We start from the raw sequence: 24,935 nt of genomic DNA on the forward strand, positions 1-24,935 counted from the left end.
AAGTAATGTAATGTCAAAATGTTTTACGTATTTCCTATTTTGCTAGATTTATGAGAATTCACTCAATTTTTTTTTCTGAACAGAAAAAAATGATACTTTTTTCAGGAGTGTGCATGGAATAATTTCTAGACTAGAAATGAGTCTGTTCTATGGTATAGTCTTAGAGACTTATAGACTTTTGAGTCTGTTCTATAATATAGTCATAGAGTAGGCCTAGCACAGCCATAGTCAGGAAAAAAAAGGGAGGAATAAACAAGGAAAAAGATGCATGTGGAGATTCAAACCCATGGATTCAGAAATTAAAGGTATATATAAAGGCAAAGATATGAAATTCTAGGCACAGCATGAACGATTGACAATTGACAGGCAGACAGGTCCACACACACTCATAGGGAGTGTGGGAAAGGGAGAGAGACCTACAGATACTTTCATGGAGCAACATTCTTGTAATATGGCTTTTGCGATATCACTACTAAGGCTTCTGGAGTCATTTGAACATTGGAGACAGTGGGCTTAAATGGTAAAGAGCCTGTGATGTATGTTCTGGATTCTCGTGTTCTGACTCAGCCACATGTTATCTGTTACCTGGGACAAATCAATTGACTTCTCCTTGTCTGAGTTTTCTTACTTGTCAAATTGTGTATGTAGTACAGTCGTCTTCCCAATCACATCATTATTGTGAGGATTAAGTGAGATAACAGTTGGCATTTTATTAATTTTAAAGTAGTATAAAATGTGCAGCATTATAATTACTGCTGTAGTCTTTACATAAGATATATATATTTTTTGCTGGCACCACCACTAATGTTTGGCACAGATTCAAAGGCAGCAGGGGAGGTTTCGTGTGAGTGTGTGTGTCTGTGTGTGTTTATAGTGAAAGAAAGGGAAGGCTTCAGGTACTCTCACTGATGGTTGTTGGCATGGGGAAGGTGGAGGTAGGTTAACTAGAAGGAAGACATCAGATGGGACTGGTTTGAGAAGCTTATTTGGCTTTCTTTCGTCACTCCTGAGTTGGAAGCAGGGGCAACAAGTAGAGAAGCTGGCACTCATTAACCAAGTCCTGACTGTTCTGAGCTGATTGCTGCAGGGGTTGTAGGTTATAAATCTATTGCTGTAAATGGTCTGGTCATTGACCATATGTATATTCAGTCTCTCAGTGCAGTGGATATGATCAGGTTCAGATGGCCGCTTGTGTCATGATTTGGCACTGTGGCCTGAGGAGTTTATCCTTCCCTGTTTCACCCTGGGCACTAAACTTCTCCCCAGCCAACTTCATGAGGAAAATTAAAATATCAGCTTTGTTTCAGTGGAAAGAAAAGCATTTCTAGGAGTAATCTAGATTGTATGCAGTGGGGGCGGTTCTTCATCATGAGTTTCTATGGTAAGAGTGAAACAGGTCACAAGGAAAAGTAAAAAATGGAACAATACTGAAGAGTTGGCAGAGCCAACCAAAGTTGGGGAGAAATGATCTGTATCTGCTGTACTGGCCCTACAGAGATCACTCTTTCCTGATGCCACAGTTTTTGAATCTTGTCCCTGCGTCCAAACTGCGGACCTCTCTGTGAGGTGAGGTTTACCCACTGGGTTTTCCATATAAGCCACGAGATGAAGTGAAGCAAAGCCTTTCCTGGTTATGAGTCATATCTTCATCAGCTGTAACTGTGAGATAGGCTGGGTCTAGTTTCATTGAAAACTGCTGCTTTTGACATGATGTTTGCTTTTGTTCCTCTTTTTCTTTCCCTTTTTCCCTCTCCCTGCTTTCTCTCCATTAAAAGCTTCTTGGCTGTGCTCTTTATCTAATGAATTCCAATTGAATTTGGTTAGTTCTCATTGACTCTTTAAAAGGAGGCAGCTCCATTTGCTTCTTACAACACGGTTGTGAAGGAAGATCTTAGCAGGTTGGCTTTTCCTTTGGCTGCTGGAGGCTGGCTCTAAGAGCCCATGGAGGTGGTGGTTTTCTGTGGAATCTGATTTGGGTCTTTGGGAGGCCAGCTGGAGTAACAGCTTTGTTATAAAGAGTGTTCTGGAGGAACGAGCAGTCCCAGGCAGGTACAGTCCTTTGGGAAACTCTCAAAGTAACTCATTGAACCCCCTATCCTTTTATAAGCTTTATTCATAGAATCCTCATCTTTTTCTCCCTTTTCCCAACCTTTAATAAGAGAACAAAAGATCACTTAAAACAATCAATTTTTAGGTTTATTTTTTACTTTTAATAAGCCAATACTGTAAGAGCACCATTTCAGCACAACACAATCATTTGTGAAGTAAGGGATTTTAGTTGAGATCTGTGAAAATAGTTTATATGGGAAAGAGGTATCATGGCTCAGAGTGCTGTCAAGAACAGCTTTCTTTCTAAAATGAACCTGTAACTTTCCAACAACCTTCAAATGCACAGAAATCTTAGTTATCATTCTCTAGCATTAGACATAGTGGAGCTGGGAGAGGCTCAGGAATACCAGTGGTAGCCCTGGGGCCAGCCAGGGAAGTGACGGGGTGGCCTTTACTATTTGAATACGGTTTATAACTGTGAAGGCAATACTGCAGTAAGAAAGGAATTGGAGCATTGTAAATCTACTCTGTGCATCTTCCATTTAGGAAATCTTTTACTTATAGGAAAATCAGAAAAATAGCCACAAGCAAAGCCAGAAAGCTAAAGAGTTTAAGAAAACTTTCAAAGGGAGATGGAGACTCTTGTAAAACTCGAGCTTTGATGACCTTGAATGTTCGGTCCCACTGGGTCATGATGGCATTTCTGGCTCCTTCCCATTTTCCTGGGCCAGTCAAGCGGAACTGGTATGGTGAGCATGGGCCAAAGAAGATGGTCAGAGCCAGATGTGGATCCATTAGGAGCATAGAGAACAGGTTGGGTTTTGCATTGATATAGGTCAGGAGTTCATCTATGTATGTGATATAATCTGATTGCAAAGCCTTGCAGTAGCACAAGCCAAACCTTTATAAAAGGAAGATTGGGGGAAAAGGTGAAGACAAAAAAATTAATAATGATAATCTTAGAACAAGTACAAGTGCCCAAAGCAAACAAATACTGCTGCAGAATTTGGGATGGTTTCTGCATTTTCCCCTTTATTTCCCTACCTATCTAACGTTCTCCTTCTGTTTCTTAAATCAAGATGAGTCCCTTCAAAAGATATTTTATACATATGGCTTTTAATGGGTACTCTGAGTGCTCATAATACATCTTAGTTCTTTTGTGAAATAATTAGCAATTTCTAGAGGAAAATATATTTTAAAATTTCTAAATCTTTATAAAATTCCATTATTCAGTAATAACAAATCTAGTGATTTGCATAATGTGAAAAGCCACAAAAACCTATAGGGTATAATTCTCTGAAATGCTGGTATTAGGCTTTAATTAATTAATTAACTTTTTTTTTCTTTTCTTTGTTTTTTGTTTTTTTTTGTTTTTTTGAGACAAGGTCTTGCTCTGTCACCTAGGCTGGAGTGCAGTGGCATGATCATAGCTCACTGCAACCTTGAACTCCTCGGCTCAAGCGATCCTCCTGGCAGGAATAGGTGGGACTACAAGCATAAGCCACCATGCCTAAATAACTTTTTTTTTTTTGTAGGGATGGGGGCTTGCTGTGTTGTCCAGGCTGGTCTCAAAGTCCTGAGCTCAAATGATCCTCCTGCCTTAGCCTCCCAAAGTGCTGGGATTACAGGCATGAGCCACTGCACCTGGCCCCTAAAATTGTTTGCTGACATGCATGACAAGATTTTCATTGTATAGCAGTTCTAATTAGTTATCTATTACACTGGAGTTCCATAATGAAAATCCAATCATATCCCAGGTTGAGGATAAAGAAGAGACATCTAAAATGCTATTATTGTTTTGGAATTTAGTACCTTGACAAGGATAGATCAACCCTTGAAGTTTGGGAATATATATGAATAAGGGAGTGATAACAAGTTCCTTAGATGCAATGATTTTAAAACTTGCTGGGTTTTTTTTTTGCCACAGAACCTTTATTTCAAGTGAAAATGTATATCAAATGCAGAAACATGAACAGATAACAGATGAACAGATGAACAGATAAAACAAAGTGGGTACAATCAGAAATGTTTTGGTTGGATTGAGAGTGAGAGGGGAGGGCCAAGACTCCTTACTTTGCTGGCCATCAGTCTTCCATTGTCTGTAGCCTTGAGTGGTAGCCACAGAGCACAGCATAAGTGGAAACCTTTCCCATAGAGAAGTGCTCAATAAACTTTATTCTGAAAAAGGCCATTTTTTCAGACAGTAAATGTCTCAGGCCTTGAGAGCCACATTACAGTTTCTATCTCAACTGCTAAACAACTTTGGTACTGTAACACAAAAACAGCCATTGACAATATGTAAATGAATAAACATGGCTGTGTTCTAATAAAATTTTATTTATGGCCAGTATGGTTTCCATTTCATATGATTTTTCACATACTACAAAATTTTATTTTTCTTCTTCATTTTTTCCAGCCAATTATAAATGAAGAGCAAAAGCAACACTCTGAATAAAAACAATAGAACTGATAAAGACTTGTTCAATGAATGAATGAGCAGACACTTCTAGTGTCAGAGTAAATAGGTACAACTGCTTGCCTGTTGATTATGGATAAAATATTGAATAATGTACCTGGTAGATTAGGATTAATTATGTAGCACTTGACTTGGAATCCAAACTCTGTGTGATGCTAGAAAACCATGGGCTGAAGTGATGACTTTGGGGACATTAAAAATTCTAAATTCCCCTTTCCCTTCTCTCTTCTTAAATAGGCTCTCCTAGTATTTTTCTTCTAAGTCTCAGATGCTTCTTTTTTTCTCCAATGTAACTTTCATCTGTCTGCTATTTTCTTTTTTTTCTTTTTCTTTTTTTTTTTTAACTACTTTCAGTTATAATTTAAAAAGGGTGCATTAAGTAGTTAACTTACCAACTGGGCTTGTTTTCTTTCCTTGCATTAATTTCCTCTATCATGACACTTGGTGGTGGTAACTTATTTACACCTGTAGGATTAAAATAAAAACCCCAAATGCAACTTAAGTTTAGGTCTAGCTGTTGACTTATGGATAAAGATGCTTTACTATGGCTCTCCTTTCATGTCTAGTACCAGCTACTCATTGGTCCTTCTGGCAAAAATGTTAGCAGCCTGAGCTGACTGGTTGTATGCTCCTGGTAATAATGCCATCAGCTGAAAAGATAAGCATCTGGTCATCTCACTAGTTATTTGATATAGCAGAATCTCACAACTAGTTTGGCTGAATGTTGTCACTCAGTTGCTTGAGTTTAAAAATTTTAATTGAGCCAGTTGATTCAGTCAACTGACAGAACTGTTAACTGTCATTTTTGTTTTAGTCAAAATAACAGGTAGCTGTGTGCAGTGTGCATGTCTGTAGTCTCCACTACTCAGGAGGCTGAGGTAGGAGGATTGCTTGAGACCAGGAGTTTGAGGCTGCAGTAATCTATGATCATGCCTATGAATAGCCACTGCACACTAGTCTGGACAAGATAGTGAGATCCTGTCTCTTAAAAATAAAAAAGAAAAAATATAACAGTTGACATAGTTACAGCCTATATTTTTGACCCCTGATATACCATTTATGCGGTAATGGAACAAATCATTATGACAGTATAATTCAGCAAACAATAGAATGCATCCTGCTTTTAAAGATTCTGTTATTTTAAATAGAAGCCAGAGGAATAATAGTCTCAACATTTCCAGTATCCAGAATCACATGGCAAACCAAAAACACATGCCCTGCTATTTCTTACACTTACCTTTCAGGACTCGAACAGCCCACCGAGCTTGTGTTTCTCCTGTAGGTATCATGGAGCCCAAGGGTTTGATGAGGCCAATAATGGCCAGGGTTGGCTTTTGCAGATGTGCAGGGAAGATATACTTGTACAGTGAGGCCTGGCCATCTTCAACTTTCACTACAGACTCATCAAGGAAGGGGAAAGCAAATGTGTATCCAGTGGCAAAGACAATGATATCAATAGGCTCTTCCTTTGAAGTGTTGTTAAATATGACAGAGTTTTCCTTTACCTCTTTTATGCTTGGCCTGATGAACACTTTCCCAGTGATGATGCGGCCTGGGAGCTCATCATTTAGCACAAACTCTTTCAGCTGAGTCCTAAACAAAAACATGAACGGGGGGAGACTTGTCAGAGAACAATACAGCCAGCTCTCCCATCTCTTTACCTTCCTCTCTCTTTCTGGGGCTCTCTTCTTGGTTGGACAGGAATTGCTGCAAGTCTTGGGAGATGTTACTTCAGTGGAAGGGGATTCATGAATGTTCAAGAAGGATTGTAAAATATGCTTGCCATTTACTAGAGTTTGGAAGCCTGAGGAGGAAGCCACCACCTTCTCTAGCTTCTGTTTCTCTTGCTGATTTTAGCATTCATCTATCACTGTCATTCTAGAGAGGGCTGAGAGCTGAAGGGCTACAAGGGAAACCAGGGACTTCTAGATTGGATGAGAACTTCTGAAAGCTCTAGTCTCTTCTTCGGAAAAAGTTGTATAAGGGAAACATGCATGTATTTAAAGGAACAAGGGCAGAATCGTCTTTTTCTGGCTATACCTTTGGAATCACAAGACAAACACTTTGTGAGTTGATCTTGTATAAGCCAAGTCATTTTTTGGGCCAAGGTCAATCTTGACAACAGGAAGAAGGTTCTACCATTAGAGAGATGGTGAGGGGCAACTATGGGATTCAGTTTTTCCCGCACAGTGAAACTAGGCAAGTGTGTTTCTTTTGTCAACAAAGTCATAGACAAATCATTCTCTTTTGGTTGCTACAGCTAAGTATCAAGTAACTTGCCAAGGTCACGGAGTTCACTTACTACTCAGTGAGCTTGGGTAAATGGCTGAATTTTGCTATTTCAGTTTCTCCATAATAAAAGGATTATTATAATAATACTTAAAGTGTTGCTGACAAGGTGAAATACATAATTTCACTTTCTGAGTACTTAAGAACAGTTAGCTGTTATTATCAAGCAAATTTGTACCAAGTGTTCCAATACATTCAGCCATGTTGCTGTGGTACTGCCTGGCTTGCATAGGCTGCTGGAAAGGCAGAGGCTCCTTCTTCCTAAAAGCCCTTGGCAGTCACATTATATTTACCTGTCTTCTGGTATTAAGCCGTAATTTGCATGATTGAGCCAGTTGTTTATCTTTCGCGCCATCAACCAAGTCACAATTGGTGTTGGGAGGGAATTTCTCAACATGTTCTGAAATCGTGTCATGAACACCATGTCCCATGGGTAGCCCGAGTCAAAGATTCGGCTGATCACCCATCCCCCTCCGGTGGTGCTGAGGAACACCTGGAAGCAATCAAAGACATCCCTTCATTTGACACTGTGAACACGGCTGGCTGGTTCTGCCAAAGATTCAAGAAGTGTCATGAATGGAAAGGCACTGAAAAGTCTGCCACTCTCAAAATACATCCCTGACAAGATAGTCTTGGTTCTTCTAACTTCTATTTTAAAGTTAATCCTTTTGAGATTAGGATTCAGAGCATCTAGAGTATTAAAATGCCTTAAGACATATTATTGAATACTTATTATCTGCCAGCCTTTAGCAAACCATAGGGACCTAAAGTCTATGTAAGAAAACAATGAACAGGTGATTGCTAGTTTGTGTGCTCACTATCATTGTAGGCAGTAAGAACAGGGAATGGCAGTATCAGAGTTGTCTAGAGTTTCAGTGCAAACCATTGGCTTAAAGGACAGCAAAATTCAGTACTACAATTACTTTTGGTATTTGTTCTTTTTAACATTGGCTGTTTGAGTTTACCAGTTGACTGAATTCATGAAGCGAATAGTTTTAGTACTTACACAGTAAGGAGTTTGCTTTACAATTGTTTACAAAGAAAATAATTAGTTAAGCAATCTGTTACTTTGCTGATACAAAACAGCTGATTTAACAGATTGTTTCTTCCCCCACCAAACTGGGGAGCCAGCAACTAGTATATATTAGTTAGCTGAATGGCCCTCAATGAGTTTACAGCATAGTTGAAAAGAAGATATATATGATAAAAGGTAATTTGCAATATTAAGAATTTAAAAGTGAAAACTGAGGGGTGCAAATTACAATATTACTTACATTCTGAATAGGGAGAGATCACTTCGTGTTGGAGTGAGATATCTGGGAAGGTAAAGCTAGATTGTAATAGAAGAGAAAGGGGCTCTGAAGAAGAGACAGCGGTAGCGTGAGCAAAGGGGAACTAAAGACAGGAACTGGAAAACGCTACAGTTGATTATCATGCAAGAAATAGAAGTTAAAATTAAAATGGCAGATTTGGTCCAGATTATAGAAAACTCTCTGATGCAGAGCTACTACATCTGCAGTTTTTTTTTTTCAGGTGAAGAGAATAATTAGAGGTTTTTCAGCATGAGAGTGCTATAATGAAAGCAGGCTTTTCTGAGGATTTGTTTGTTGGTAGTTGGGGTCTAGATGGCTTGTTGTGGGTGGCAGTGACCTGTGGGTAGTGGTACAAGGCAAGAGTAAAATGCAGGGCAAAACCCTTGAGAAGCCTGAAGGTAGGAGGTAGAAGAGGATAGTTAGGAACATAGGCTTTGAGTCAAAGAGACCTGGGTTTGAGAACTGGCTCTGCCACATGCTAGTGATAAGATTTTAGGCAGGTTCTTTAACTTCTCTAAGCCTTGGTTCCCTCATGTGCAGTCAAGGATACTAACAGTACCCACTTCAGTGGCTTGTTCTGATGATTGGTTAAAGTAGTGCAGTAAAAACACATTTAGTGCAGTGCTGGCCACAAAATAATCCTAATAAATATTAACTATTTCTACAACTATTATTAGGAGGACAATGCAATATCCTCAGTGTGAGGTAGCATGGACCTGATGAGGGTGTTGGTAATTAATAAGGAGAGGAAGGGGCAAATGGGAGATAGTAGCAGGAAAAAGTTGGTAGAATTTTCTGACCTATGGGACTGAGTAGGGAAGAAATATGTCCTGTAGCTCTTGTTGGATGGCTGGGAAAAATGACAAAAAAAAAAAAAAAAGTAAAAAGAAGTCAGAGAAGTTGGTTTTGGAGGGAAGATGACAACTGTAATTCGTAGAAAAATTTGTGAACATTCAGTAAAAATTAAATTCCTTAGTAATCTGTTGTTTGCATGTGAGGCATTTTATTCCTTTAACATTTATCGTGGTGTCAAACACCATTTGCTTGAGGCATGCATCTTAAGATAAAGCTCTTCACCCAGTAACATCAGGAATGTACCTTTTCCGCCAGGTGGCTGGCCTCCACAGCAATGTCTGTGCCAGAATTTCCCATTCCAATCACAAGGACTCTCTTGTCCTTAAATATATCTGGATGCTTATATTGCCGGCTATGAAAGTACTGGCCTTTAAAGGCATTAATACCTATAGAAAATCAAAGAGAAGTCACACAGAGAATTTACAGGATCAGTGAATGAAACATAAATATTTTTCAGTTGATAACATTCTTTTGACAGATGATTTTGGTCATTTTTACTAGTATTCTCAAGTTTGAGAAAATATGAATACATGACTTTACAAGACATTGGCAGGTAATTATTTAATGGGGGTTATTACTCCATCTCACTAGATAGGCCTCCAGTTTTACTTACTAGATAGTTAACTACTGAGCTGAAATATTGTGGCATAAAGATATATTAAGCAAAAGTATAAGGAGTCATTATCATTTTAAAGGTTGATAAAAGTCAATAGGACAATAATATTCTATTGATTAATACTTGATTTGTATAAGCTTTTCATAAGCAAGGAGCAAGGACAAAGAAGCTTAAGGGAACTGTGAGTCAGTATCTCTTTTCAGAAAACTTTTTGACCACTGCTATGTGCCTGGTACTGTGCTAGATGGTATGGGGGGAATAAGATAAATAAAATGTTGTCCCTATTCACAAAGTTTCGTGTTAGTTGGGGAAGTTCACTTGGTGACTGACTGTAACTGAGGCTGAGTTTGCTGGGTCGGCCAGAGTTGGCTCAGAGAAAAAGGAATGATGTCAGTTACACCAGGATTCAATCTACTGGGCTAACTTGATAGGATACCTTAGGCGGTGATGCTGAATCTTATTGAAACATCACATGAATGGAGAAGGTTTGAAAATACTCTTTTTTTTTTTTTAACAGCAATAATGTAAGCAGAAAATACTCTTAAGACAACATTACATAATCAGAAGTAATATGTGCTAAACAAAGAACTTCTTTTTTCCTAAAAAAAGTAATAAGACCTCTAGATTCTCAGGGGAAAAATGTATATACTTGTGGGGAGTGGCCTTACAAGGCCTGCTGGCTCTTTAGCTCACCTTGAATTAGTAGAAATCTAACACGAATCCAAGTTAAAACCTAACCACAACACAGAGCATTTGGAATTTAGCAAGGATGCAACTAAGTTCCCATATTTACTCAGCACAGGAACCCGATATGGATCAGAGAACTGTTGAGAAGAAAGAGCTGGAAAGCCTAAGTAGAAAATAGAATTATCTCTGGATCTCATGTTATTTTAGATTCTCTTTGGATAGGCTTTGTTTTGGGGGGTCACAAATAGACAAAAATGAGACTCTGTGGCTGTCTCTTAACAGACTAATACTTTCTCTTATCTCACAGGAAGACAGAGTAAGAACTTACATTAGGTAAATGTGGCTGTGTTAGTAAGTAGCAGAATGTCCTATCTAAGAAAAAAATTTATAATATAAATAAGAAAAAAGGTAAATAGCAGAATATATATATGTGAATAATAAAAGTAGTCATCTTGGGAAATCATACGTTTATTCTAACTGTGATACCTATTATTTTTACTAAGACTTTTTAGCGCACCTTCTCTGGAATTGCTTCTAGAGCTTGTGATACATATTTTTAAATATCTTCAGTGAATTTGAATTTTTTTGACAGTTAACAACCATCGCAAGGAGTATGTGCCATCTAAGCAAGTCTGCTGTAAGTCAGGAGATAGAGAGGTTGAGAGAACTCCTCTTCAAGTCTAAAATTACAGAATTTTAGAGCTCAAAGACTCCTTAATCATTTAGCCAGGGATTTTAAATTGGTAGTGGTTGATAAGATGGGTTTTAAGAAAGACTGCAAGCCTTGTAGAGCTCTTCTTGCTTGATTTGTGATGTATACTCTTGGTTAAAGTAATCCAAGCTCTTCAATTTGTGGGTGAATTTGAGGCTTAGAAAAGTTAAATGGGCGACCCAAGACTATCAGCTAGGTGGTTGTATATGCTAGAATTCATACCTGCTGGGTCCGTACCTCTTCTACTCAAACTGAGCATATTGGCTCAATTGCTTTCAGGTATGCTTTATTATTTTAATCTGATGTAAACTTGTGTGACTTTGAGGGGCAAATCCAGGACCATGAGAGGTGTATGTTTAGGGTATTGGAATCACTGCAGGTCATATGGAGACTGTGATTTCTCCACTGGACTCCATAAAACTCTATTCATTCCTCCAATACAGGTTACATGTTGCCTTATTCACCTCTATATTCTTAGCACCTAGTGCAATATACTGTAAGTGCTGAATGAATGTAGTTTACTCCCTATGCCATGGAACTTTCTGGATTCTTGCAGTGACTAGGTACTCCTTTCTGGAATTTTGGAGTGGATGGCTGCTCAGAGCCTTGCTCTGCAGGCAAGAATGACAAAAAATTGGGTTGTCTTCTGTGATGATGAGATTCCATTATTGAACGGGTTCAAGAAGAGGCTACGGAGCCTCTCTCAGAATTGCTGAAAAATAATTTCCTGCATTGGGAAGAAGACTGAACTTGGTTCTTTCCAATTCAATGATTTTATTCTCTGGCAATTTTCAGGATATACTTTATCCTAATCTAACCTTATCTGAGTGACCTCTGGGGGCAGATCCAGAACCATAGCATGTTCATAAATTTATTGTGGTAAGATGAGTCTTGGGATCATTCTAGGCAATCATTAGATGATTTGGAGAAAAGTTTCTTAAAGTTTTAACTTTTTGAATGCTTGTTATAGATGAAATAAACCAAACCATTTCATTTTCTGTTCCATTGAATTAAAATCCAGTTAAAATTTGGCATAGATTAACATGACTATGGTTGCAAAAGGCAGATAAGAAAACTGAGACCCAAAGATGTCTTAACTTGTCTCCCAAGACTAATCTCCCTCTTGACTATTGACCAGTGCCGTAAACCTCTAATCTAATTGCTATCACTCACATAAAAGGAACAAATAGAAAAAATTACTTTTTTCTTTATTCACAGATTGACTTTTGTGGCCTCTAAACTCAACTTTGGCAATGTGTACCTGCTGCTGAAGTTAATGACTTGTGTAAGCATCCCATGTCTTCGAAGACTTTCTGAGTGCTACCAGTCACTTGAGGGACATTGAATCTTGGTAAAGCATAAAACTGCTTATAAAGTTATCCATTTTGCTCTTATGTATTCACAGATTGTTTGGAACAAATGAAAGCCAAAAACTGGCCAGAAAATGCTGGCTAGAAAAAAACAAAACAAAACAAAAAAAGCCTCCTCCTACCTCCCAACTTTAACTATTTAATGGAACAGCCATAGGAATTCATTCCCAGACCAATCAAGCATCAGAATGGCTCCCACGAGAAAACTTAAAGTTAGTTACAGAAAATGCTGTACCTGGAAAGGAGTCCAGTGGCAAATAAGGATTAGTAAGAAAGCCAGTGCAGACCATGACAGCATCAAAGATGGCTGACTCTTGCTTCTCTTCATGCATAGTGACCACCTCCCATTGGCCAGAGACAGCAAAATCTGAGCATTTTGTTACACTGCAGACTTTGGTCTGAAAAAGGAATCACAGATATGATTAGCAGTTGTCAATGTTCCATTAAGCACTTGCCAGTTGATGTACCATTGATATTTTAAAAGTTCTAGAACACAGAATAAACATAATTAATAAGTATAACCCTAGAAACCTAATCAGGCTACCGGACTAATCATGATTCCCTAGATGGAAGTAGTCTAAGCTTGGAGAGATATCTAAGACAAGTGGTGGCATCCAAAGATTTTAAGTGATTTGCTCAAATTCTCACAGAAAGTGATAGAATCAGAATTAGAACCTAAGTTTCTGATGCCTTTTTCATTATTCTTTCTGTTATGCAACCTCATTTCTCACAGGGCTGTCTCTTTAACAAAAATTTCTTTGACAGATACATGGGTAAGATATAATTGAAAACATGAATTTGGTCCTGTGTATATTAGCATGAGGTTTTATAGAATATGTTGCTGAAGTTTTTCCAGAACTAGAAAGCAACTGAAAAGTGCTAACATTATGGCCTGAATTTTTTTGAGAGTAGTCCACATTTCAAAGAATCTATTTTTTGCTCTTAGTGAGTACATACATGTCCATGATTACCGGGCTTTGGTTCAGGAAATATATGTACAATAAATCTCAGACAAGTCAAATTTAAAAGGATAAATTATTCACTGACCAAGAGGCTTGCTATCTTTCTTTCCTTTTTAAAGTTTTTAAAGAATATAGGCTTCTGAAGTCCCTCTTAATGGGTTCACTATTTGATTTATACTATTTGAAGTGCTTATTGTGTTTCTACATTTGTAGTGCAACTGTCTTTTCTAAAAGTAAATTTTCAGTTAGTTTAAAATCTTTCAAAATAGATTTATTTTTAATCATAAAAATAATAAATATGTAGCCTGGGCAACATGGCAAAACCCCATCTTTACAAAAAAAATACAAAAAATTAGCCAGATGTGGTGGCCCATGCCTGTAGTCCCAGCTACTCAGGAGGCTGATTTGGGAGAATCACCTGTGCTTGGGAACTCAAGGCTTCAGTGAGCCATGATAGTGTCATTGCACTCCAGCCTGGGAAACAGAGTGAGGCCCTGTCTCAAAAAAAAAAAAGCTTGTCATTAAAAATTTGGAATATATACAGAGGAATGAGAAGCAAAATCAAACAAAATCAACTACAGATCACATTTGAGTACTAGCTATTTGTGTTTACTTTTTTTTTTTTTTTTTTTTGAGACGGAGTCTCGCTTTGTTACCCAGGCTGGAGTGCAGTGGTGCAATCTCGGCTCACTGCAACCTCCGCTTCCCTGGTTCAAGAGATTCTCCTGCCTCAGCCTTCTGAGTAGCTGAGACTACAGGCCCATGCCACCGTGCCTGGCTAATTTTTTGTATTTTTAGTAGAGATGGGGTTTCACCGTGTTAGCCAGAATGGTCTTTATCTCCTGACTTCATGATCCACCCACCTTGGCCCCCCAAAGTGCTGGGATTACAGGTGTGAGCCACTGCACCTGGCCTTGTGTTTACTTTTTAAAACTTTGGTGAACATCTAGCTTTTTAAAATTTGTTCTAAAGTGGCCTTGTGCCTGGCACAGTGGCTCATGCCTATAATCCCCACCCTTTGGGAGGCCAAGGCAGGAGGATAGCTTGAGCTCAGGAGTTCAAGACCACCCTGGGCGGCATAGTGAGACCTTATCTCTACTAAAAATTAAAAAAAAAATAGCTGGGCATGGTAGTATGTGCCTATAGTCCCAGCTATTAATAGTTGGGAGGCTGAAGTGGGAGAATTTCTTGAGCCTAGGAGGTGGAGGCTGCAGTGAGACAAGATCCTGCCACTGTACTCCAGCCTGGGTGACAGAGACTTTGTTTCAAACAACAACAACGAAATAAAAAAGGTCTTGGGCAGCATGTGGTAAAGGAAATGCTTCAAATTCAGAAATTTTGATGCATTAAAAAGATTTTTATGTGTTATATATATTCATTATGATAATGCTTTATTTTTACTGTGTCCATTGCAAAATAAGGAAGTGGAATAAAATACTCTTTGGAAATCTGTTTAGGAGGATGTATTAGTCCATTTTCACACTGCTGATAAAGACAGACTAGAGATTGGGCAATTTACAAAGGAAAAAGGTCTAATGGAGAACTCACAGTTCCATGTGGCTGGAGAAGCATCACAATCATGGCAGGAGCAAAGAGGAGCAAGTCATATCTTACATGATGATGTCAGGCAAAGAGAGAGCTTGTGCAGGGAAATTCTGCCTTATAAAATCATCAGATCTTGTGAGACTTATTCACTATCACTAGAACAGCATGGGAAAGACCTACCCTCATGATTTGGTTACCTCCCACTGGGCCCCTCTCACAACATGTGAGAATTCAAGATGACATTTGGGTGGGGACACAGACTAACAATATTACTCTACCCCTGGCCCATCCCAAATCTCATGTCCTCACATTTCAAAAGCAATTACGCCTTCCCAACAGGCCCCCCCAAAGTCTTAACTCATTTCAGCCTTAACTCAAAAGTCCACAGTCCAAAGTCTCAACTGAGACACGGCAAGTCCCTTCCGCCTATGAGCCTGTAAAATCAAAAGTTGGTTAGTTACTTCCTAGATACAGTGGGGGTACAGGCATTGGGTAAATACAGCCATTCCAAATGGGAGAAATTGGTCAAAACAAAGGGGCTACAGGCCCCATGCAAGTCTGAAATCCAGCAGGCCAGTCAAATCTTAAAGCTCCAAAATGATCTCCTTTGACTCTATGTCTCACATCCAGGTCACACTGATGCGAGAGGTGGGTTACCATGGTCTTGGGCAGCTCTGCTCCTGTGGCTTTTCAGGGTACAGCTTCCCTCCTGGCTGCTTTCACAGGCTGGCATTGAGTGTCCGCAGCTTTTCCAGGCACATGCAAGCTGTCAGTGAATCTAACATTCTGGGGTCTGAAGGATGGTGGTCCTCTTCTCACAGCTGCACTAGGCAGTGCCCCAGTAGAGACTCTGTGTGGGGGCTCTGACCCCACATTTACCTTCTGCACTGCCCTAGCAGAGGTTTTCCATGAGATCCCTGCCCCTGCAGCAAACTTCTACCTGCACATCCAGGCAATTCCATATATCCTGTGAAATCTAGGTGAAGGTTCCCAAACCTCAATTCTTGACTTCTCTGTATTGCAGGCTCAACACAATGTGGAGGCTGCCAGATCTTGGGGCTTGCACCCTCTGAAGCCACTGCCTGAGCTCTATGTTGGCCCCTTTTAGCCACAGCTGGAGCAGCTGGGATGCAGGGCACCAAGTCCCTTGGCTGCACACAGCATGGGGGCTCTGGGCCTGGCCCATGAAACCACTTTTTCCTCCTAGGCCTCCAGGCCTGTGATGGGAAGGGCTGTGGTGAACACCTCTGACGTGCCCTGGAGATATTTTCCCCATTGTTTTGGGGATTAACATTCGGCTCCTTGTTATTTATGCAAATTTCTGCAGTTGGCTTGGATTTCTTCTCAGAAAATAAGATTTTCTTTTCTATTGCATTGTCAGGCTGCAGATTTTCTGAACTTTTGTGCTCTGATTCCCTTTTAAAACTGAATGCCTTTAACAGCACCCAAGTCACCTCTTTATTGCTTTGCTGCTTAGAAATTTCTTCTGCCAGATACCCTAAATCATCTCTCAAGTTCAAAGTTCCATAAATCTCTAGGGCAGGAGTAAAATGCCACCAGTCTCATTGCTAGAACATAAGAAGAGGCAGTACATTGAGCTCCATAGAGACAGCACTGGGGCAAGTGAGAGCCGGATGGGCACTGGGCAACTCTGTGCCTCACTGAGGAAAAATAACTAAACATTGGCAAAGGAGATTCTAAGAAGCCAAGAGGCAAAATGTCATCATATAAATTTTTTGTGCAAACTTGTCGGGAAGAGCATAAGAAGCAGCACCCAGATGCTTCAGTCAACTTCTAAGAGTTTTTTAAGAAAGGCTCAGAGAGGTGGAAGACCATGTCTGCTAAAGAGAAAGGAAAATTTGAAGATATGGCAAAGGCGGACAAGGCCCATTATGAAAGAGAAATGAAAACCTAAATCCCTCCCAAAGGGGAGACAAAAAAAGAAGTTCAAGGATCCCAATGCACCCAAGAGACCTCCTTCAGCCTTTTTCCTGTTCTGCTCTGAGTATCGCCCAAAAATCAAAGGAGAACATCTTGGCCTGCCCATTAGTGATGTTGCGAAGAAACTGGGAGAGATGTGTAATAACACTGCTGCAGATGACAAGCAGCCTTGTGAAAAGAAGGCTGCAAAGCTGAAGGAAAAATACAAAAAGGATATTGCTGCATATTGAGCTAAAGGAAAGCCTGATGCAGCAAAAAAGGGATTTATCAAAGCTGAAAAAAGCAAGAAAAAGAAGGAAGAGGAGGAAGATGAGGAAGATGAAGAGGATGATGATGAGGAGGAAGATGAAGAAGATGAAGATGAAGAAGATGATGAATAAGTTGGTTCTAGTGCAGTTTTTTTTCCTGTCTATAAAGCATTTAACCCCTCTGTACACAAGTCACTCCTTTTGAAGAAAAAAATTGAAATGTAAGTCTGTGTAGGATTTGTTTTTAAACTGTACAGTGTCTTTTTTTATAAAGTTAACACACTACCGAATGTGTCTTTAGATAGCCCTGTCCTGGTGGTGTTTTCAATAGCCACTAACCTTGCCTGGTGCAGTATGGGGGTTGTAAATTGGCATGGAAATTTAAAGCAGGTTCTTGTTGGTGCACAGCACAAATTAGTTATATATGGGGATGGTAGTTTTTTCATCTTCAGCTGTCTCTGATGCAGCTTATAGAAAATAATTGTTGTTCTCTTAACTGAATACCACTCTGTAATTGCAAAAAAAAAAAAGTTGCAGCTGTTTTGTTTATATTCTGAATGCTTCTAAGTAAATACAAATTTTTTATTAGTATTGTTGTCCTTTTCATAGGTCTGAAATTTTTCTTTTTGAGGGGAAGCTAGTCTTTGCTTTTGCCCATTTTGAATCACATGAATTATTACAGTGTTTATCCTTTCACATAGTTAGCTAATAAAAAGCTTTTGTCTACACATCCTGCATATCATATGGGGGTAAAGTTAAGTTGAGATAGTTTTCATCCATAACTGAACATCCAAAATCTTGATCAGCTAAGAAATTTCAAAGATCAGATAGTTGTAGATATGTGGCATTATTTCTGACGGCTCTGTTCTGTTCCATTGATATATATCTCTGTTTTGGTACCAGCACCATGCTGTTTTGGTTACTGTAGCCTTGTAGTATAGTTTGAAGTCAGGTAGCGTGATGCCTCCAGCTTTGTTCTTTTGGCTTAGGATTGACTTGGCGATGCGGGCTCTTTTTTGGTTCCATATGAACTTTAAAGTAGTTTTTTCCAATTCTGTGAAGAAAGTCATTGGTAGCTTGATGGGGATGGCATTGAATCTGTAAATTACCTTGGGCAGTATGGCCATTTTCACGATATTGATTCTTCTTACCCATGAGCATGGAATGTTCTTCCATTTGTTTGTATCCTCTATTATTTCCTCGAGCAGTGGTTTGTAGTTCTCCTTGAAGAGGTCCTTCACATCCCTTGTAAGTTGGATTCCTAGGTATTTTATTCTCTTTGAAGCAATTGTGAATGGGAGTTCACTCATGATTTGGCTCTCTGTTTGTCTGTTATTGGTGTATAAGAATGCTTGTGATTTTTGTACATTGATTTTGTATCCTGAGACTTTGCTGAAGTTGCTTATCAGCTTAAGGAGATTTTAGGCTGAGACAATGGGGTTTTCTAGATATACAATCATGTCGCCTGCATACAGGGACAATTTGACTTCCTCTTTTCCTAATTGAATACCCTTTATTTCCTTCTCCTGCCTAATTGCCCTGGCCAGAACTTCCAACACTATGTTGAATAGAAGTGGTGAGAGAGGGCATCCCTGTCTTGTGCCAGTTTTCAAAGGGAATGCTTCCAGTTTTTGCCCATTCAGTATGATATTGGCTGTGGGTTTGTCACAGAAATAATGCCACATATCTACAACTATCTGATCTTTGACAAACCTGAGAAAAACAAGAGATGGGGAAAGGATTCCCTATTTAATAAATGGTGCTGGGAAAACTGGCTAGCCATATGGAGAAAGCTGAAACTGGATCCCTTCTTTACACCTTATACAAAAATCAATTCAAGATGGATTAAAGACTTAAATGGTAGACCTAAAACCATAAAAACCCTAGAAGAAAACCTAGGCATTACCATTCAGGACATAGGCATGGGCAAGGACTTCATGTCTAAAACACCAAAAGCAATGGCAACAAAAGCCAAAATTGACAAATGGGATCTAATTAAACTCAAGAGCTTCTGCACAGCAAAAGAAACTACCATCGGAGTGAACAGGCAACCTACAAAATGGGAGAAAATTTTTGCAACCTACTCATCTGACAAAGGGCTAATATCCAGAATCTACAATGAACTCCAACAAATTTACAAGAAAAAAACAAACAACCCCATCAAAAAGTGGGCAAAGGACATGAACAGACACTTCTCAAAAGAAGACATTTATGCAGCCAAAAAACACATGAAAAAATGCTCACCATCACTGGCCATCAGAGAAATGCAAATCAAAACTACAATGAGATACCATCTCACACCAGTTAGAATGGCAATCATTAAAAAGTCAGGAAACAACAGGTGCTGGAGAGGATGTGGAGAAATAGGAACACTTTTACACTGTTGGTGGGACTGTAAACTAGTTCAACCCTTGTGGAAGTCAGTGTGGCGATTCCTCAGGGATCTAGAACTAGAAATTCCATTTGACCCAGCCATCCCATTACTGGGTATATACCCAAAGGACTATAAATCATGCTGCTATAAAGACACATGCACATGTATGTTTATTGCAGCATTATTCACAATAGCAAAGACTTGGAACCAACCCAAATGTCCAACAATGATAGACTGGATTAAGAAAATGTGGCACATATACACCATGGAATACTATGCAACCATAAAAAATGATGAGTTCATGTCCTTTGTAGGGACATGGATGAAATTGGAAATCATCATTCTCAGTAAACTATTGCAAGAACAAAAAACCAAACACCGCATATTCTCACTCATAGGTGGGAATTGAACAATGAGAACACATGGACACAGGAAGGGGAACATCACACTTTGGGGACTGTTGTGGGGTGGGGGGAGGGGGGAGGGATAGCATTGGGAGATATACCTAATGTAGATGACGAGTTAGTGGGTGCAGCGCACCAGCATGGCACATGTATACATATGTAACTAACCTGCACATTGCGCACATGTACCATAAAACCTAAAGTACAATAATAAAAAATAAAAAAATTAAAAAAAATAAAAAAAAAATTCACAGGTTTTGGAAATAAAAAAAAAAAAAAGAAATTTCACATAGCCCACTTACATTTACAAACTGAAGAGTAATCAATCTACTCAAAGCATGGGATTACTAGAATCAAACGTTTTGAAAGTCTGTCCTTGAAGGACTAATAGAAAAGTATGTTCTAACCTTTACATGAGGACTGTATTCTTTAACTTCCATTACCATGTAATGGCAGTTATATTTTGCAGTTCCCACATTAAAGAAGACCTGAGAATGTATCCCCAAAAGCGTGAGCTTAAAATACAAGACTGCCATATTAAATTTTTTGTTGACATTAGTCTCAGTGAAGACTATGAAAATGCTGGCTATAGATGTCTTTTCCCATTTATCTAAATATGGACTGCTCAGGAAATGAGACTTTCCATTAAAAGTATTTTTAATTAATTGGGCCAGCTTTTAAAACAAAGATGCCACATTCAAAATAGCGTATATTTTCCTATATTATGGTTTGCCCCCTCATAAATCCAAATAGGAGGAAAGAAGACACTTAAATTTTGCATCTCAGTATGAATTATTCAATTTATTTGAATGATTTTTCTTTACAAAACAAACTCATTCATTAGTCATGTTTATCTGCTTAGCAGTTTAGGGAACAATTTGGCAATTTTGTGATTTCCAAGATTATCATTTTCTTAAGGTGCCAGTATTTTAAAATAGTGTTATTGTAATTTTACATGCTTTTGTGATGGAGTGCTGTTTTGTTATATAACTTTGACTTGGATTCTTTCCATTTACATTTGTTTATGTAATTTCAGGAGGAATACTGAACATCTGAGTCCCAGATGATACTAATAAACTAATAATTGCAGAGGTTTTTTTAAAACAAACAAACAAACAAAAAAACATAACAAGAGTCACCTTTGCTCCAGTTCCCAACAAGTTCCTCCTCTCCATCTGAGACCATCTCAGCCTGGACCTTGTTGTTCATATCACTATCAGCATTTTTGTCAAAGCCATTCAACAAGTCTCTAGAAAGTTCCAAAGTTTACTACATTTTCCTTTCTTCTTCTGAGCCCTCCAAACTGTTCTAACCTCTGCTGGTTCCACAGTTCCAAAGTCACTTCTACATTTTTTAGTATCTTTTCACCACCTCCCCACTCTACTGGTCCCAATTTACTGTATTAATTTTCATGCTGCTGATAAAGACATACCAGAGACCTGGCAATTTACAAAGGAAAGAAGTTTAATGGAGAACTCACAGTTCCTTGTGGCTGGGGAAGCCTCACAATCATGGTGGAAGATAAAGAAGAGCAAATCACATCTTACGTGCATGGCAGCAGACAAAGAGAGAGCTTGTGCAGGGAAGCTCCACCTTATAAAGCCATCAGATCTCATGAGACTTATTCACTATCAGGAGAACAGCATGGGAAAGACCCACCCCCATGGTTCAATTACCTCCCACTGAGTCCCTCCCACAACATGTGGAAATTCAAGATGAGATTTGGATGGCGACACAGCCAAACCACATCAGAGGACTTTTAAGGTCGTGAATGTGAATGCAAATTTTATTTTCCACTTGTTTTGGTCAATGTCTCCATTTGTGTTGCTTTCTGTGAATTCTCTGTGAATTCCTCATCATCCTTATCTCTGATAGGGGAGGGAGAAAGGAGAAGGGAAACATAGATTTTCATATGTTTCTTGGAGAGGAAACAGAGAAAAAAAGGAAAAAAAAGGACAAAAAGGATATATTATTCATTTGTCCCTGTCCTACTACCTTCCTCCTGTCTCCAACCTCTGAAATGGGAGAGGAAGGGGTCATTGTAGAACAACAATATTCGAAGATTTTTCTATTCTCAAGAATATCTAGAAAAGATTTCTTTCACATAGCAAGGTTCTCTTGTGTATGGGCCACTGCACATGTCCATTCCTATAAAAGGATAGTCAAGAAGAGAGTGTGAGCTGGGAGCAGTGGCTCATGCCTGTAATCCCAGCACTTTGGGAGGCCAAGGCAGGATGATTGCTTGAGCCCAGGTGTTTGAGACTGCTTGGCCAACATGGTGAGACCCCATCGCTACAAAATATAAAAAGCTAGCTGGGTGTGGTGGTGTGCACCTGTGTTCCCAGCTACTTGGGAGGCTGAGGTGAGAGAATCACCTGAGCTTAGGAAGTCCAGGCTGCAGTGAGCCATGATCATGCCACTGCACTCCAGCCTGGGCAACAAAGTGAGACCCTGTCTCAAAAACAAACAAACAAACAAACAAAAAACCAAACAGGAGACTGGGGAAGGGGGCTGGTAGTTCTCAGTGTCCATGTGGGCAGGCATTTGGCCCAAGCTGAAAATGTGGCTTGATATTTTTTAGGTTCCCTAAGATACTTGGATATAAGTATTGCAAACTAAAATTTTATACTTGTGAATCTTTACACAAAGTATCCACCCCCACCTCCAGATTTACTTAAGTGGGGAGTGAGTATAGGGAGAAAATAAATACAGCCAGGTGTCATTAATATTGCCAGTTTAGTATCTCATCTACAGAGCCCAGGGCTAGGCTGGACAGGTAAGAGAAAATAGGTAGGAAATACTTTCTGACTACTAACTGATGTTTTGTGTCTTACCTTGAATTGAATGTGTTTCAGAAGGTCGAAGTGGTTTGCATACATTTTGAGATATTCCAGGAATTGAGAATTTGGCACATAGTTTGGATAATCTTCTGGGAATGGAAAGTCTGAGTAACAAGACATCTCCTTGCAGCTGTTGGAAACCACAGACTTGTAGAGACTGGCTCTGCCTTCTTCAACATGTTCCTGTACAAACAGTGCACACACATGAACATTCATTGCATGCTCATCAATAAGCCTGGGAAGAACTCACCTGTCCAGATGCACACAGTATCATTGCCAAGCACAGGAGAATATAGAAATACATGAGAATAAGGAAGTAGTATTTATTTGAATGATGGACAATTGCTAGGTAATTTGGTTTTATGGGGTATTCTGGAAATGATTATGGAGAAGATGGTTCAGATTATGAAGGATCTTGTATCCAAAGTTAAGGAATTTGGATTTTACAGGAAGGTTATGCCAATCTACTGAACGTTCTAAATATAGAAGTGATTCATATCACTTCTAAATTTTGGAAAGATAACTCTGGTTCTACAAAAGGTGAATTAGAGGGAGCTGGGAAGGAAGGAAGGGGGCGCTAGCCAGGAGCCTAATACACAAATCCACTTGATTGCTAATGAGGGCATGAGCAGAGGCAATGACAGCTGGAACCCAGAAAGGTGAGATTTGTGAGATGGCAGTAAGGTAGAACACATAGGATTGCAAAACCAATTAGATTTAGGGGTTGAGAGAGGAAGCAGTCAAAGGTTTCCAGATTGGACAACTGTGTGTGGCAAAGCACTAACAAATTTCCCACCCCCAGTTTTTACTCAAATAACTAGCAAATACCAATATCTCATAAGACTACTGCAAAGTTGAATGATAAACAGTTTTAGTAATGTCTTTAATATACATTGCCTCTGTCTTTTGGGGAGTAGTATGGAGGATTATTCTGATTTCAGTGGCAAGGTTCTTGTATTTTAACATTATTTACCGTCTTGCATATGTATAGTTCATTTTCCCTGTGAAATAAAAATTATTTAATTTATGTGAACAAGTAGAAACATGAACATAAATCTCACATATGGAGAGGGCTTTCTCTGTTTCTGCAAAGGATATGAATTGATATCATATATAGATTCATGTATCTGTCTGAAATATACAGCAATCACAGATAACAAAATTATAAACATATCTCTGTGGTTTAAATTAATGTTATTTATCTCATTGACTGATAAGAGTTGATTACAACCTGCTTGTCTGCGGCCCACCTGTCACACAGACTCAGCTAAAATGCTTGAGAAAGATGACTATTTAAATCTTGATATTTTATTCAGCTGGAATATCTAAAGCAGTGTTATTCAAATATAGTCTGCAGAGCAATACTGATATGAATGGTTTGTTACTAGTCTGTTACAGGATAAATACAGAAATCAAGAGTAAGCATTTAGAAACTTTTATAGCAATAATTTGACATTGCTCAATATGTAAGCATGTGGACACCGTTTTGTTGAACAGGATATAAATCAGTCTTGTTTTTGTCTAACTTGTGTGATGAGTTTGAGTTGTGTACTAGTCATATGCCATAGGACTGTATTATCATGTGCGATGTTTTAAGGTTATTTTGAAAATTGTTATCCAAAAGTGCATAAAATCTGGAATCATTTTCTTTCATTGAAAGATTATTTATATTTAATCTTACAGTATAAGTTATTTGAACTGGCTACGGATAAAAGATTGAAGATACATTAAAAAAAAGTAGCACTATCAGTTTCATTTTGGATAGCAGTTAAAAAAAATACCCTGAACTTGCTGAGACTGGTTTAAAAATCTCTTCCTCATTTCAATCAACATACCTCTATGAGCCTCCTTTCTCTACTTTGACTGCTGTTAAGCAATGTTTAGAAATAGTTTAGATATACATTATGCCCTGCAAAGAGCATTGCCATCCATTCAAACCAGATTAGGTAAATTGACAACCAGGAAGCAAGATTAATTGTCATATTAAAAACCTTAAATAGTAATATAAAAAATGTGTATCTAAAATGTGTCTACCAGTGTTTAACATGGAGAACTGCAATTTCATACAAAATATTTGTTTGGCAAAAAGTTACAAGGGTAATGCTGACTCTCTGTGTCAATTGCCTATGTGCACACTTTCAAAGAACAATGTGTTCATTTTTTAATTGTTTTCCCTTATATCTATGTTGTTTAATGACACTTACTGAAATTAATTTTATAATTTCCGACTCTATAAATTTCAAATTTACATTTT

General features: G+C 38.7%; 1 protein-coding gene and 1 pseudogene across 5 annotated transcripts in view; one reads left to right on the forward strand and one right to left on the reverse strand.

Annotated features, from left to right (window-relative positions):
* Positions 1–2,174: 2,174 nt before the first annotated feature.
* FMO1 (flavin containing dimethylaniline monoxygenase 1) overlaps positions 2,175–24,935 on the reverse strand; it is a 39,426-nt gene continuing 16,665 nt past the window's right edge. For 3 of the 5 annotated variants that reach the window (XM_054435812.2, XM_054435793.2, XM_054435802.2), the window contains exons 3-9: positions 22,676–22,864; positions 12,603–12,765; positions 9,226–9,368; positions 7,108–7,307; positions 5,763–6,118; positions 4,918–4,990; positions 2,175–2,950 (exon numbers count right to left, since the gene is read on the reverse strand). In XM_054435812.2, coding sequence (XP_054291787.1) covers positions 2,608–2,950; positions 4,918–4,990; positions 5,763–6,118; positions 7,108–7,307; positions 9,226–9,368; positions 12,603–12,765; positions 22,676–22,864 — 1,467 coding nt within the window. In that variant the 3' untranslated portion in view covers positions 2,175–2,607. Of the gene's footprint in view, positions 2,951–4,917; positions 4,991–5,762; positions 6,119–7,107; positions 7,308–9,225; positions 9,369–12,602; positions 12,766–21,321; positions 21,440–22,675; positions 22,865–24,935 lie in introns of those variants that run through there. The other 2 variants (XM_054435820.2, XM_054435826.2) reach the window with 2 other exon arrangements.
* Positions 16,550–17,195, forward strand: LOC129011662 (high mobility group protein B1-like; annotated as a pseudogene).

Source organism: Pongo pygmaeus, chromosome 1 (assembly GCF_028885625.2).
Source record: "Pongo pygmaeus isolate AG05252 chromosome 1, NHGRI_mPonPyg2-v2.0_pri, whole genome shotgun sequence".
Taxonomy (NCBI): domain Eukaryota; kingdom Metazoa; phylum Chordata; class Mammalia; order Primates; family Hominidae; genus Pongo; species Pongo pygmaeus.